Source organism: Balaenoptera physalus (assembly GCF_965194825.1).
Source record: "Balaenoptera physalus genome assembly, chromosome: 1".
Taxonomy (NCBI): Eukaryota; Metazoa; Chordata; class Mammalia; order Artiodactyla; family Balaenopteridae; genus Balaenoptera; species Balaenoptera physalus.
Genome location: NC_138882.1, coordinates 159,501,282 through 159,516,956, shown reverse-complemented (window position 1 = coordinate 159,516,956; position 15,675 = coordinate 159,501,282). Strand labels below are relative to the sequence as shown.

General features: G+C 50.1%; 1 protein-coding gene and 2 pseudogenes across 3 annotated transcripts in view; 2 read left to right on the top strand and 1 right to left on the bottom strand.

The window, feature by feature from the left end:
* The window catches only part of LOC309657968 (MARCKS-related protein pseudogene), a 43,699-nt pseudogene that overhangs the window by 19,516 nt on the left and 8,508 nt on the right, over positions 1-15,675 (bottom strand). The window lies entirely within an intron of this gene.
* On the top strand, positions 71-11,705 carry LOC309657686 (transcriptional adapter 2-alpha pseudogene; annotated as a pseudogene). Its single transcript, XR_014268809.1, has 2 exons — positions 71-4,251; positions 11,608-11,705. The product of XR_014268809.1 is annotated as a transcriptional adapter 2-alpha pseudogene (transcript).
* Positions 11,901-14,794, top strand: LOC309657986 (armadillo-like helical domain containing protein 1). The gene is made up of 3 exons (XM_082456069.1): positions 11,901-12,333; positions 12,603-12,706; positions 12,781-14,794. Exons 1-3 carry the CDS (start codon positions 12,086-12,088, stop codon positions 12,897-12,899), a joined length of 471 nt encoding a protein of 156 aa, XP_082312195.1. The 5' UTR covers positions 11,901-12,085; the 3' UTR covers positions 12,900-14,794.

Below are 15,675 nucleotides of genomic sequence, written 5' to 3'. Positions count from 1 at the left end.
AGGGAACAGATTCTCCCTTGAAGCCTCTAGAAAAGAATGCAGCCCTGTCAACACCTTAATTCTGCACTCCTGACCTCCAGAACTGTAAGAGAATAAATTTGGGTTGTTTTAAGTCACTAAGCGTGTGATAATTTGTTACAGCAGCAAGAAAACAAATACAATTATTAATTCAATACTGTCATGTGAAACAGAGTACATATTAAAATTTCCACAAAGGTACCAAAAGTGTACCTTCTGCTTTCTTCCTGCCTTCCTTTTCTTGGTGTGTTATTGGGTTTGGTCCAGGATCCAGTTAAGGTTTGTATATTGCATTTGATTGTCATGTAGTATAAGCTTTTTTTTTTTGTCTGTCTAATTTATGCATTGTATTTATTTTGGGCGGTGTTGGGTCTTCGTGGCTGCGCGCGGGCTTTCTCTAGTTGCGTGGAGCAGGGGCTGCTCTTCGGTGCGGTGCGCGGGCTTCTCACTACGGTGGCTTCTCTTGCTGCCGAGCACGGGCTCTAGGCGCGCGGGCTTCAGTGCTTGTGGCACGCGGGCTCTAGAGTACAGGCTCAGTAGTTGTGGTGCCCGGGCTTAGTTGCTCCGCGGCATGTGGGATCTTCCGGGACCAGGGCTCGAACCCATGTCCCCTGCAGTGGCAGGCGGATTCTTAACCCCTGCACCACCAGGGAAGCCCTAAGCTTACTTCTAAAGTTAAAATTTACAGCAATTACTTGCTGTCTTGATCCACATTAGAAACTGGAAACTACAGAAAATCTCGAGCATTTCCTTTTCCTTTTCTTTTTTTTTGGCCGCGCCGCGCGGCCTGCTCGGTTTCAGTTCCCCAACCAGGGATAGAACCCGCGCCCTCTGCAGTGGAAGCGTGGAGCCCTAACCACTGGACCGCCAGGGAATTCCTAGGATCTCTTGTTTTTAACAGTTCTAGTTCTAAGGCTAAACTACCTCATCAGAAAGTATATATATAAAATATGTATCATGGCGCCTGCGCCGCACGGGAGCCAGCACGCAAGCCCAGGGCGCGCGCGCCGCTGGCGTTTCCTCGGCGCGGAGGAGGGGAATGAAGTAAGGGGGGCGGGGGGGGGGGGTCGTCAGCTTTGGTGTCTGTGTTGGCCAGTTCTGAAACCTCCTTGAAGGAGCCCTACATTGAGGAAGATCAAAGCAGCAGTCTTTGCCAACTGGGGAATGGACCGTTTGAGTTCCTTTAGCAGTGATCCCTCTGATAAGCCACCTTGCCGAGGCTGCTCCTCCTACCTCATGGAGCCTTATATCAAGTGTGCTGAATGTGGGCCACCTCCTTTTTTCCTGTGCTTACAGTGTTTCACTCGAGGATTTGAGTACAAGAAACATCAACGTGATCATACTTACGAAATAATGACCTCAGATTTTCCTGTTCTTGACCCCAGCTGGACTGCTCAAGAAGAAATGGCCCTTTTAGAAGCTGTGATGGACTGTGGCTTTGGAAATGGCAGGAAGTAGCCAATCAAATGTGCACCAAGACCAAGGAGGAGTGTGAGAAGCACTACATGAAGCATTTCATCAATAACCCTCTATTTGCGTCTACCCTGCTAAACCTGAAGCAAGCAGAGGAGGCAAAAACTGCTGACACAGCCATTCCATTTCACTCTACAGATGACCCTCCCCGACCTACCTTTGACTCCTTGCTTTCTCGGGACATGGCAGGATACATGCCAGCTCGAGCAGAGTTCATTGAGGAGTCTGACAAGTATGCAGAATGGGACTTGAGAGACATTGATTTTGTTGAAGATGACTCGGACATTTTACACGAATTATAAGAGACCATGGATTAATCAACCTTAGAAAGTTTCAGTTAATGGAACGGCGGTATCCCAAGGAAGTCCAAGACCTTTATGAAACAATGAGGCGATTTGCAAGGATAGTGGGGCCGGTGGAACGTGACAAGTTCATTGAAAGCCATGCATTGGAATTCGAACTCGGAAGGGAAATCAAGAGGCTCCAGGAATACAGGACAGCAGGCATTACCAACTTTTGTAGTGCCAGAACCTATGATCACCTCAAGAAGACTCGAGAAGAGGAACGCCTCAAACGCACTATGCTCTCGGAGGTTCTCCAGTACGTCCAGGACGGTAGCGCCTGCCAGCAGGGGCTCCGCCGGCAGGCTGCCATTGATTCTGGCCTGAGTTCTTCCGTACCAATGGCTTCGAATTCAGGTACACGAAGTGCACCGCCCTTGAACCTCACTGGCCTCCCTGGCACAGAGAAGTTGGATGAAAAAGAAAAGGAGCTCTGTCAGGTGGTGAGATTGGCCCCAGGAGCCTATTTAGAATACAAATCTGCTCTATTGAACGAATGTAACAAGCAAGGAGGCTTGAGACTGGCACAGGCAAGAGCACTCATCAAGATAGACGTGAACAAAACCCGGAAAATCTATGATTTCCTCATCCGAGAAGGATACATCACTAAAGCCTGAGGCTCTCCGGGCCTGGTGGGCCAAAGGACAGTACGGGCATTCTGGAGTTTTGCTTTTGAGCTGAATTCTCCTTGTAAAAAGAGGGGAAGAACCAAGGAAACCTTAAGTTGTATTCATGTCTACTTTCTTCTCCCCCCTGCTTTAAAATACTGCTGTTGTTGGTATTCTGCTGCAGAGTTATGTGCGAGATAAGCTATTATTAACTGTGTGTGGGCATTCATTCCTAACCCCTCTTGTAACTAAAACAAGAACCACAGCACCTCACATCACAGTGTTGGTAGAAATAGAACTAAACCAGTCTTTAGTCCCAGGAGTCCAGCTCAGATCCTTGTACTTGCTTGGGAGGTTGGTTTTCTGATTATCTGTTTTGTCTTCAAACATTACAGACAGATTTAAAATAAAGAGGTTATAGAGAGAGAAAGCTTTCTCTTTCTGTCTGAGGATTCTTTTAAGCTGACAACTTATGTTTATGAGCAAAGAGGAGGAAAATCTCCCCATGATGGTGTTGTCCCAAACTGCATCTTCAACTTTAATGTCTGGCTTTGTAAGTTGCAGTCTGGCTGTCTAATCTGCAGTAGACTCTTGAGGAGGTGACACTGGATATAAAATGTCTCTGTTATTTTTAGAATTAATGGATTAAAATGTTGTGCTACTTCAAATAAATAAATACATAATAAAATAAACATGTATCACACAAAAATCAACCAACTACACTTCAATTTTTTTGAAGTTTTTAGAAAAGCCAAGTTCCACAAGTGCAGCAGTTAGAACCACAGTCCCAGAGACGTGGGTCTCGCCTGAGGTGCTCACGTACTGCCTTGAAAGACCTTTGCAGACAAATAGGCCCAAGCCTCCACTTGAATTCAAGACCTCACCAAAGCCAGGTTAAGCGGATACTCTACAGCTAGCAACCGTCTACTGCACGATTGACTTGCTCCGTGCCAGGCCCCGTGCCGAGCACAAGAAGCAGTTCAAGTTCAGGCGTGGTGGTCTTCAACGTGCAAACATAAACCCGAAGCCCTAGGAACAAAGTGCGTTCTGCAGCTCCGTGAGTACATGCATTTCTGAAAACCGTGGGGCCGCTCGCGCTAAGGAAACGGTGGGCGCTTGTCTCGCGTCTCCTCCTCCCACCCACGGGTGCCGCCTTCCTCTAACCAGGGTCAATATCACCGCCCCACGCTACCACACGACTCCGCGAGCACCAGCTTCACCGTCCACACCAGACCCGCTGTCCGAAGACAACCTCACAGGAACGGAACACCACACCTTGCTCCCACAGAGGAGTCCAGCTGCTTACGAATAACAGCCAGAAACCGCAAGCACCGCAAGCACGGCTCGCCACTGTACTTCACTGGTCTCGCGCCGCCAACCGATGGGACTTCCAGGTGCTTGCCCAGGTTCCGAAACCACACGGACATCACGCGCCTCACCGCCAAAACACCAACAAAACAACCATCAACGTGCAAGACACAACACACCACCCACCGAAAATAATCGCTGGACAAGAACAAATCGGGACACACCGACACAAACACGACCTGCAACCGAACCAGAACTGCTTTACCCCTACTTTTTCCAGAACGGGGAACGCTACCGCCAAACCCACAGAAGAACAAAACATTCTTCTACTTACTTTTTGTACAAAGATATTAGCCTTGTGAAAACAAGGCCTCAAAAAATTGACGAGAAACTCGGAATTGTTTCTCTCCACGGAAATCTTTAGTAAAAGGCGAAAGATTTATGCGTTCTGAAGAGAAACCAGAGTATGGCGTCATAGCCTCTCACACAGGCCTCGGCTAACGGTAAGTCCCAAGACACCAATGGTAACTATTTACCCGCAAACAACGAGTGAGTTCTGCCATTATTTCAGACAATTCTCTGAAAATATCCTGATTTCGAGCGGGGGCGGGAGTCAAAAGAAATACAAGAATCTAGCCTTTTGAAAGTAGGCAAGACCCTGAATGCAATGCATTGTGGGTATGTAAATGAAGCCCGGTCACCAACCTCGCGCTTCGGCAAATGCCTTCGTTTATTAGTTTTCCTGCTCGGTCTAGAGCCACCACCAGGGGGCGGAGCAGAAGCCAGATAGGCATATAGTCGCCGAGTCCGACCAGAAAGTCTGTTTTTTTGTTTGTTTTTGTTTTGTTTTGTTTTGTTTTGTTTTTAAGATAATTTCACAGGTTGGGGCAGATTTCCCTTTATTTTTTTAGTCTTCTTTTTTTTCTTTTAAGTTTTATTTATATATTTATTTATTTATTTTTTGGCTGTGTTGGCTCTTTGTTGCTGCACGTGAGCTTTCTCTAGTTGCCGCGAGCGGGGGCTGCTCTTCATCGCGGTGCGCGGGCTTCTCATTGCGGTGGCTTCTCTTGTTGCGGAGCACGGGCTGTAGGCGTGCGGGCTTTAGTAGTTGCGGCACGCGGGCTCTAGAGCGCAGGCTCAGTAGTTGTGGCGCACGGGCTTTGTTGCTCCGTGGCCTGTGGGATCTTCCGGGACCAGGGCTCGAACCCGTGTCCCCTGCATTGGCAGGCGGATTCTTAACCACTGTGCCACCAGGGAAGTCCCAGAAAGTCTGTTTTATTTTATTTTATTTTTTTTAAGGGACGACATTTATTCCTTTTCCAAATGTTACAGTAAGACCAGGGGGAAGAAAATGGTCTTAGCAGTTAGGAAAAAAAAACAAAGTGCAAAGCTGGGGTTTGGCCGTTAAAAGTTATTTACAACAATGTGGGGGGAGGGAAGACAAGAAGTTGTTTCACATTACAGACCTCCCCCCAACCCCAAAGCTTAATACTTGCTTACAAGTCAAAAAAGAAACACAGTTGATTCACAAGCTGGAGGTTGCAACTTGAGTAAGACATTTAGAAAAACCTAGACGAGGGCAGTGTCCTCCCCCGCCCAGGTGCCACTGTAGGCACAGCACAAGAGACTACAAACAACAGGGCAAGGTGGACACTCAGGGTTTGGGAGTGTAGGCAACCCCACCTCTGGCTCAGGGATTTGGGGAGTAAACATAACCTACTTGGAGAAGAATTGGGGAAGACAACCAGCAAACTGCCTTCTGCGCGGCTGGGGACAGGGAAGGAGGTAGGGCCAGGGGCAGGAGAATTTCACATCACTAACCTAACTTGGGAAACTGCAAGGGACCATCTTCAACTGGCCTTAAGAGGAAGAGCAGATGGATGATGGTGTTGCCGCAATATCAGCTTCCCTGTGCACCAATGCCGAACAGAAATACGGAGACAGAGATTTTGGAGGAAGAGAGAGATGGCTTCATTTTTCTGCCAGGCAGAAGGGAAGACACAGCAGGCTAGCGCCTGAAGAACTGTGCCCCCATCTCCTTTGGGAATCGGAAAAGATTTTATACGTGGGGCTCGCAGTCTGGGATATATGGTAAGGATCAAAGTAGTGAAGGTCTTGCATTCTTCTTCTTCCTGCGTTATTTCAAAACAGTCACTGCTGGCATCAGGCAGCCCGGTAATTGGGTCGGTTTGTCTCTGGGCTGTTGGCCTGCGACCTTTTTTCTGAAGTGCAAATGCTACAGGGGGTGATTTGCTACAAGGCAGTGCAGGATGTAATTCACATAGTGTTAAAGAGTCATAGGTTCGGGGTGGCACAGTGGTTAAGAATCCACCTGCCAATGCAGCGGACACGGGTTCGAGCCCGGGAAGATCCCACATGCCAAGGAGCAACTCAGCCCGTGTGCCACAACTCCTGAAGCCCGCGCGCCTAGAGCCCGTGCTCTGCAACAAGAGAAGCCACCCAATGAGAAGCCCGCGCACTTCAACGAAGAGTAGCGCCCGCTCGCCGCAACTAGAGAAAAGCCCGCGCGCGGCAACAAAGACCCAACGCAGCCAAAAATGAAAGTAAATAAATAAATCTTTTTTTTTTTTTTAAAGTGATTCAGTGGGGAATTCCCTGGCGGTCCAGCAGTTAAGACTCAGTGCTTTTTCTGCCGCGGCCCAGGTTCGATCCTTGGTCGGGGAACTAAGAACCCACAAGCCGAGTGGCACGGCCACAAAAAAAAAAAAAAAAAAAAAGTGATTCAGTGAATAAATCTTCATTTTGCCAAGGATCCCCATACATCATCAAGGAGCAGACACATAATCAGTGAAGGCTCAAGCATTTAGTGCAAAGTGAAGAGGCAGAACCAGGGAGTTGTCTCCTGGAGCGCTTGGTCCCATGTGGGCAGAGAATGCCATTGGTGGTCAGGGAAATTTCATTAAAATATCCTCATCCATTCATTTTTTTACCCTGAAGGTTCACCTAGCCACTTCTTGCCGCAGGAAAAGCTATCTGAGGCACAGGTTGGCATTTTCTCCAGGGCATCCTGGCACTAAGGTGCCACCAGCTTGTGCCTGGGAAGAGCCCAGCTACTACTGAGAGCTGTGCTGCAGCTGACCAGGCCCCTATAGTCAGATATGAGGAGGAGCCAGCCACTCAGACCCCAAAACCAAGCAGCACTAATTCAAGAAAAAGGAAGAAAAGGTTTCACAACCAAACAATAAAAGAACAAGTGAGAAAGACTTGGGGGCTGCAGGCACCAGGCTATAGCTGCCAAGTGGCCAGAGGCATCCCAGGCTGCATTTTTATCCAGGTGGGAGAGTGTCTGGGTGAAGACGGGGAGGCTCAGTGTCCTGGTCCCTTTCCCTCCACAGGGTTGCTGGCTCTGTGATTCCAAATTAGAACCATATCTGAGCAATAAGAGGTTGGGGTAGGGTGTAGTTGGGATTATGAGGGCTACCCCAGGAGACCTGGATGAAAGAGAAAGTGCAGAAGCAGTGGCCAGCTGTTTCTGGATCAGGCTGGCCCACAGAGGAAAGGGGCTGTCCCAGAGGCCTGTCCCCAGGGTACCAGGCACTGGAAGGGGTGGCACCAGACATCCTTGAGGATCTTCCTCGTGGGAGAGTAGCTCTTTGATTCTGTGATTGGGAAGAACAGGCTGAGACCAACTGGGGTTCATTCCAGGAATGCAAGGCTGGTTCAATACCCCAAAGTCAACCAATTTTACCTACCAAATTAACAGACTAAAGAAGGAAAATCACATTATTGTATATCAATCATTGCAGAAAATGCACGTGACAAAATTCAAAACTCATTCGTAATTTAAAATTCTCAGAAAAATAGGACTAGAGAAGAGCTTCCCCGGGAATTCCCTGGCGCTTCAGTGGTTAGGACTCCACACTTACACTGCCAAGGGCCCGGGTTCAATTCCTGGTTGGGGAACTACGATCCCACAAGCCATGCGGCACGCCGGGAAAAAAAAAAAAAAAAAGAAGAAGGAAAAAAAAGAAAGGGTGAGAGAAGAACTTCCCCAGCTTGATACAAAGCATCTACAAACAAAAAATCTACAGCTAACATTATACTTAAGAACGAAAGACTGAATGCTTTCCCCCTAAATTCAGGAACAGAGCCACTGTGTCTGCTAAAGGATTACTTCTAGCAAAAGAAAAATAATCCTAGGAGACAATTCTCTACAGGTCTTTCACGTTTCTGCACACCTTGTAAATGAAATACTTACTGTTCTTTGTTCCAGACTATCTTTTCAAGGATGTTTGTTTAGCAAACAGCTTTGGAAAATAAAGATAGTTTCGGGACTTCCCTGGTGGCGCAGCGGTTAAGAATCTGCCTGCCAATGCAGGGGACACAGGTTTGATCCCTGGTCCGGGAAGATCCCACAGGCCACGGAGCAACTACGCCTGTGCGCCACAACTGCTGAGCCTGCGCTCTAAAGCCTGCGAGCCACAACTACCGAGCCCGCGTGCCACAACTACTGAAGCCCGCGCGCCTAGAGCTCGTGCTCCGCAACAAGAGAAGCCACCTCGATGAGAAGCCCGCGCACCGCAACGAAGAGTAGCCCCCGCTCGCCGCAACTAGAGAAAGCCCGCGCGCAGCAACGAAGACCCAGTGCAGCCAAAAATAAATGAATAAATAAATAAATAATAAAGTCCATAAGTTGAAAAGAAAGATAGTTTCCCCTTTAGAGCAAAGGGCAGGCATGCTTACTGAGTGCTATATAACATTCAGGTTCTCTGAAATCAGGGTTCCTCTTTGTAATAAAATCCATTGCATAAGCAGGCATTCGTCTGTGTTACTCCCATGGGACTTGGGGGCAAAGGGAACTGACGCAAAAAGAGAAAACCCATATAATCAATATGAAGACCATAAAAGGAGACATCATTATAGATGGTACATTCATTAAAATCATTTTGTTAATGGCATAATGAAAACTTCTTGCAATATGTTTGAAACTTTAGGTGAAAACAGCGAGAAAACATAATTTACCAAAACATACTCGAGAAGTAGAAAACCCAAATTGTCCTCTAACCATTGAAGAAAATGAATCAGTAATCCATTTTTTCCATAAGATCAGAAGCTTTAGAGAATTCTATCAAACATTCAAGAAAAAATTCTAGTCTTAAACTCTTCCAGAGATTAGAAGAAGATAGTACATCTTTTCCAAAAATCCCTTTCACGGATTTTCCTGGAGGAGTGGCCGTAGCACAGGAATAGACAGCAGTCTTGGAGAGTTACAATCAGCTAAGGAGAGAGTGGCAAATGTAGCTAAGTGTACTCTGGTCTCTCTTCAGATCACTTGTCCTTTTTTTTCTCTTTCGGCTGCGTTGGGTCTTCGCTATGGTGCGCGGGGTTCTCGTTGCAGTGGCTTCTCTTGTTGTGGAGCGCTGGCTCAGCAGTGGAGGCACGCGGGCTCAGTAGTTGTGGCTCGCGGGCTCCAGCGCGCTGGCTCAGTAGTTGTGGCGCACGGGCTTAGTTGCTCCGCGGCGTGTGGGATCTTCCCAGGCCAGGGCTCGAACCCGTGTCCCCTGCATTGGCAGGCGGATTCTTAACCACTGGGCCACCAGGGAAGTCCCAGATCGCTTGTCTTTTACCTTTTACTAAAGATTTTGTGGAGGGGAATGTGTGGGAGGTTGCCTTCTCATCTAAGAGGGAAAGTTTCCAATGTTTCATCTATTAGGTATGACCTTTGCTATAGTTTTTTCTAGATAGCTCTTACCACACTGAGATTCAGTTTTTTCAAACTTTCTTTCTATTAAGATGATTGCATTGTGCATTCCTAGATGGCACATTATTCCTTTTACATACTGCTAGACTCAATTTGCTAATATTTTGTGTAGAGTTTTTGCATCTATGTTCACGAGTAAGATTGCTGTATAACTTCTCTAGAGCCTCTCTTACAGCTGGGGGCAGGGAATCAGAGAACCCAGTTCCCAACCTACGACTTAAACGTGGAACTGCTTTCTAAAACAACAAGTTGGCTGTATCTTCTGTTTCTTAACTAGGAACCTCTTTATATTTCTACACATCAGCCATTTGTCTTTGGAAACCCACATACTTACCCTTATTTAAGTAAAACCTCAAAAGATTCCACTACCAATTCTCAAGTGTTTCTCTCCACGAAAGTCTTTGCCAAGACACAAAAGATTTCATTAAACTGGGGAGAAATGTGTATGTGTGTACCATGCATGCCCATCCTCCCATATACTCGTTGGTCCCCCAACGTTCGTGGTGCCTTTGTACCTACCAACGAAAGCCTTTCTTCCATTGTAGAGAATTACCCCTAAACGTGTTCTTACTGGGTAAAAGCTCCTGACAGGAAAATGAAAGGTGGGACTTCCCTGGTGGCGTAGTGGTTAAGAACCCACCTGCCAACGCAGGGGACACGGGCTCGAGCCCTGGTCCGGGAAGATCCCACATGTCGCCGAGCAACTAAGCCCGTGCGCCACAACTACTGAGCCCGAGTGCCACAACTACTGAAGCCCCCGCGCCTAGAGCCGGTACGCCACAACAAGAGGAGCCACCGCAAGGCGAAGCCCGCGCACCGCAACAAAGAGTAGGCCCCCTGCTCGCCACAACTCGAGAAGGCCCCGTGCACAGTAACAAAGACCCAACGCAGCCATAAATAAATAAATAGATTTTTATTTTTAATTTTTTTAAAAAGAAAATAAAACATTAATTTCTGTTTTTCAAACAGATAATACTGTTAATATTTCTCACGTAGTCTACACTGCATTCTGGTATGCAGATGAGCTAGTCAGGGAAACAACTTTGCCCTCGAAGTAAGTGGAGAGGCCAGCAGCACTTGACTCTGCAGCTGGGGGGACAGCTCATTTCCAAGCCCTGTCTTCCATGCAGCAAGCACTTGTGTTTACCCGCTGTCCTATCACACCGCATTACCTGCCCCCTTCCAGCTCTGCCTGTCTGGGGTTCTTTTCTCTTTACAAAAATATTCAGTCCTCTGCCACCTTCCCAGGCTCTCCCACAGCCCACCCACCCCTTTTATAGCACTTGTCACCAAACTGTTCGCCGGGCCCAAGAGGCGTCCTGTGCAGATTTGCCGAAAGGCTGAGTCAATGCTAGATGGAATGAATGACTGCGAAGCAGCTACAGAAAATGCCCTCTTTAAATTCTAGTCCCCTCCTCCTTCCTAACCGAATCTGTCCCTCCTTTTGCTTCCACCACTTCCTAGCTGTGGTACCTTAGGCAAGTGCTTTACCTCTCTGTGCCTCATTCCCTCAAATGTCCAATAGGGATAAGTCATCGTGCTATTGCAAAAGGAAGCTCGTTGGTCACAGGGATCGTCACTGGGACACTGAACGGAGAGCCCTCAGCACAGAGCCTAGGCAAACAGGGCCTCAATAAGGGTTCGTCAGAAAGGAAAGTTTCTCTAAACTGCTGTCTACCTTGCCTCCTTTCTCATTTTCTGCTACGCATCCCCACCCACTTGCTCTGTCTCCCTCTCACCCCTTGTCTTTCCCCATCGTGTCTCCCTTTGAAGACCCGCGGTCCTTCCCTCCTCCACGAAACCTTCTAGATTCCTCAAAGCCCTTTGGCGGCCCTACCTCTGTGGGGCCTCCAGCTCTTTTCAGCCTCTCAGCCTCCAACCCTTCTTCCTCCGGCTCTGGCTGGTTCTGTGAGTCCCAGGGGGCCTCGGCCTCCTCCTCCCTCTCCCCTTTCACCACGAGCTCCAGAAGGGCAGGACTGAGGGGTCGCCGGCCCAGCTCCCCCCACGCCTGGCACAGTGCTGGCCAGTAACAGGTGCTAAGAAAGGTCGATAAAGACTTGGGGGGGAGGGGGTGCTGCTTCCTTGCGAGGGTGGGGAGTGGAGCGGCGGGCCTCTCCAGCGCCCCTGCCTTCCCCAGCCATCGAGCTGATCAAGGACCTGGTCAACTACGACGTGTGCCCGGCGCTGCTCAAGGGCCTCGTGGCGCTGCTGATACCGTCCTTCGAGGAGACCAGCAAACAGCAGTCCCAGATCGTCAGCGGTAGGGATCCGCTGGGATCGGGGTGGTGGACCCCGACGGGGCAGGGTGGAAGACGAGGGCGAGCGGTCCTCCAGCCTCACGGCCACTCCCTCTTGCAGACTCTTCGGTTCTGCAGCTCACCGCCCACCTGCCGTTGTTCTTGCAGCAGGCCGCGGCCGCCAAGGCCATCGGGTAAGCGGGCAGCAGGTAGTGGGCGGATGCGGCAAGCCAGGCCCGGCGCTGCCCCGCGGGCCCCCAAGAGCGCTCCGGCCGCCCGGAGGGTCCCACGGGGCCGCCGCAGCCCGAATCCCACCCCCACCCCACGCCACCCCCGCCCAGGATCCTGGCGCGAGGCAACACGAGCCTAGCCGAGGAGATGCTGCACCTGCGCGTGGTGCACAGCCTCATGGCCGCCATGGGCAACACGGACCACAGCAACAGCCAGCGGCAGGCCAGCCTCACGCTAGAGGTGCGCTGGGCGGCCGGGCGGCGCGGCGGGCACAGCGCGCGGGCACGGCAGTCACGCCCCCTCGCCCGCCCACGCAGTACTTTGTGCAGTTATTCCCAGTGGTGGAGGAGCACGTGCGCAGGTCCATGGGGGAGGAACTCTACAAGCTCTTCCGTGTAAGTGCTCCCGCCCCGCCGCGCCCCGCGGGACGGAACAGTGCCCCTGTGCACACCCCAGCGCACGGCCCCTCCCCTTGTACACCCCACACACAGATCGGCCTCGGGGCCGGCGGCGGGAGGGACTGCCCTGGCTTGGGCTTCTCCGCCTGGCACCCTTCCGTCCCCTTTCCTGCCCTTCCAGTCAGGCTGAGGGCCTGACCGCAGCCTGCAACCTCCGTCTGCCCACGCCCAACTCCGGGTCCAGGCTGCCCTGGCATCCAGCCCAGGTCCCCTTGCTCCTGTCCTCAGAGCAACGCCGAGGACTTGTACGTGAAAATAGATAGCATTCAGGCGGACATCTTGGCGGCCAACAAAGTCAATGTCACCAAAGGTGAGTGGGGTGTGAGGGGGCCTGGAGCAGAGGTGCGGCGGCCCCCAGGCTCAGGCTCACCTCCCTGTCCCCAGAGCTGTATCTCAGTGGCCTCTCCGACAGCACCATGAGCTTTTACTTTGGCCGTTGTAATCGGGGTCAGGTGGCCTCCATCACACACTTCCAGAAGGAGGCTGTGGAAGAAAGGGAGTAACAGAGCCTCCAAGGCCAGCCAGGAAGCCAAGGCTGTGTGGCAGGGAAGCCTGGCAGAAGGAAGGAGCCAGGGCCAAGCCCCGGTTGACTCCTCTTGGCCCTTGGTGGGAGGCTGGGGTTCTGCCCGCCAGAAGGGGAAAAGGAGAGCTGGCTGGGAAGGGTTCAATAAACAAACAGTCTTGCTATCTATCTGGCGTCCGTGTGTGGAGGGCAGAGGGAGCTCTAGTGAGAGTTATGACGATGGGTCGGGGTGCCCCTGCTCACCAAGGAAAAAAGCTGGTCTGAGGGGAAGGACCCCCAACGTCGTAGAAGATTCAAGGGCACAGCCTGAGGAGCGGGCCTTACCTCAGCTCCCTGCTGGCCCCTGCGCTCTCCCCTCCAGGACACCACACCCACCTGGTTTTTCTCCTGCCTCTCCGGTTGCTTCCTTTCATTCTCTTTTGCTGATTCCTCCTCTTCCACCCAGCTGCCTTCAAGGTGGAGTGAGGCAGGACTCTGACCTGGAACCTCTTCCCTACGTTTACACCCTGGTGATTCCATTACTTGAAATACCACTTCTGTGCAACGACTCCCACATTTCTATTTCCAGCTAAACAGTTCTACCTCATTGTGTTGTCGACGAAAAATTTAATCAGTCGATCGAAGAAAGCAATGGAAAATTTTATTCGAGCCAAACTGGCGGCGTATAAGCCGGGAGCAGCCTCTCAGAAAGCTCCAAGAACTGTTCTGCCTGTGAGAGGTCAAAGCACAGTTATCCAGGGCTTTGTACGTTAAATGACGTACACAGTGACATTCACACAATCCAGATCTACACCTACAAAGCAAGTAATGGGTCATGGGTCATCAGGGCCCCTTACAAGATCAAGAAGGAAGGTTATCTCCTAAGGAGTTATCTTGTTGATACTAGGAGAATGTCGCTCTTTACAGTTGAGCAGCTATTTCTGCCGGTGGGGAGGTTGGTCGATGCATGATGCAGATACGCAATGCACAGTAGAGGGAAGAGAGGAGGCCACAGGGCAGAGAACATTTTTTATGTTCAAATTTTCCTTGACTTGCCTTAGAATATGGACTTGTATTTCATCAGTGTCCAAATCTGAACTCCCAGTCCTGTGCCATCTTCCCCAACTCAGCTGATGGCAACTCATCCTTCCTGCCACTCAGAACAAAATCGTGGTGTTCTCCTTGATGTCTCTCTTTAACCTCTGGATCCATTCTGTCTGTCGACTCTACCTTCCAAATATATCCAGAATCCAACTATGTCTCACTACCTCCATTGCTAATACTCGGGTCCAAGCCACCATCATCTCTCCTCTAGATGACTCTGCTTTCTGCCCCATTCTCTTTGTCGACACAGCAGCCAGAGTGGTCCTTGTAAACTTCAGATTCTGTCACTCTGCTCAGAACCTTGCAGGGCTCTCCATTTCACTGAGTAAAGCCCAAGCCCTTACTGTTATGGCCTCCAGGGTGATCTAGTCTCCCATGACTTCTGAACTCTCTCCTACGTCCCTCTCTCTTCTTCACTGGGCTCCAGACACATTGGCTGTGTGGTTCTTGAAGTTGACAAAACAAGCTCCTGGGGCTTCCCTGGTGGCGCAGTGGTTGAGAATCTGCCTGCCAAAGCAGGGGACACGGGTTCGAGCCCTGGTCTGGGAAGATTCCACATGCCGCGGAGCAACTAGGCCCGTGAGCCACAACTACTGAGCCTGCGCGTCTGGAGCCTGTGCTCCGCAACAAGAGAGGCCGCGATAGTGAGAGGCCCGCGCACCGCGATGAAGAGTGGCCCCCGCTCGCCGCAGCTAGAGAAAGCCCTCGCACAGAAACGAAAGACCCGACACAGCCAAAAATAAATAAACAAATAAATTAATTAATAAAAACAAGCTCCTGCTTTAGGGCTTTTGTGCAGACTTCTCTGCTGGACACTTGAGAGAGGTTCTGTTCCTAGACCTCTCACCCCAGGTGTCTGCATGGCTAACTCCTTGACCTCCTTTCAACTCTTTACACAAAAGGTATCTTCTCAGGACTTACCTGGTGGTGCAGTGGATAAGACTCCGTGCTCCCAATACAGGGGGCCAGGGTTCGATCCCTGGTCAGGGAACTAGAGCCCACGTGCACGCCACAACTAAGGAACTGGCGAGCCACAACGAAGGAGCCCGCCTGCCGCAACTAAGACCCGGTGCAACCAAATAAATAAATAATCTTTTTAAAAAACAAAGTTATCTTCTCAGGAAGGGTTACCCTTTTTTAAGTCGCATCCCACACTACCAACCCCTACACTCTGACCCCCAACCCCTGCCACTGCTGTTTTTTCCATAGCACTTATTTATGTGTTATTTATTTATTGTCTGTCTCCCCACCTGAATGTAAGCTCCAGCAGGGCAGGGATATTTGTTTTCATTACTGATATATCCCAGATGCTGAGAACAATGCCTGGCACATATGAATGAATGACCGAGTTACTGTGAGGGAATTGTCCCTCAAAGTCAGAGGACATGAAGTCAGATGGCAGTAATTCTCCAGGATGCCACAAGAGGGCATCACCGGCCCCGATCTTGTTGGTCAAAGGCAGCCTAATTGAGCCTCAGCTTTCCTCTATTTGGGCGGAGGGAGGAGAGAAAAGTTAACGAAATATCGGTATGTCTTCCATAAAGCTAAATGGATTTCCTGTTTTAAAGCCGTGTCCTGTCCTTTGGTGTCAAGTCACTCTTACTGTTTTTAGTCTTGGAATGGCCTTTTTGTAGAATCATGATTTTTAAAATTAGTACCGCAGAAATTTTTTG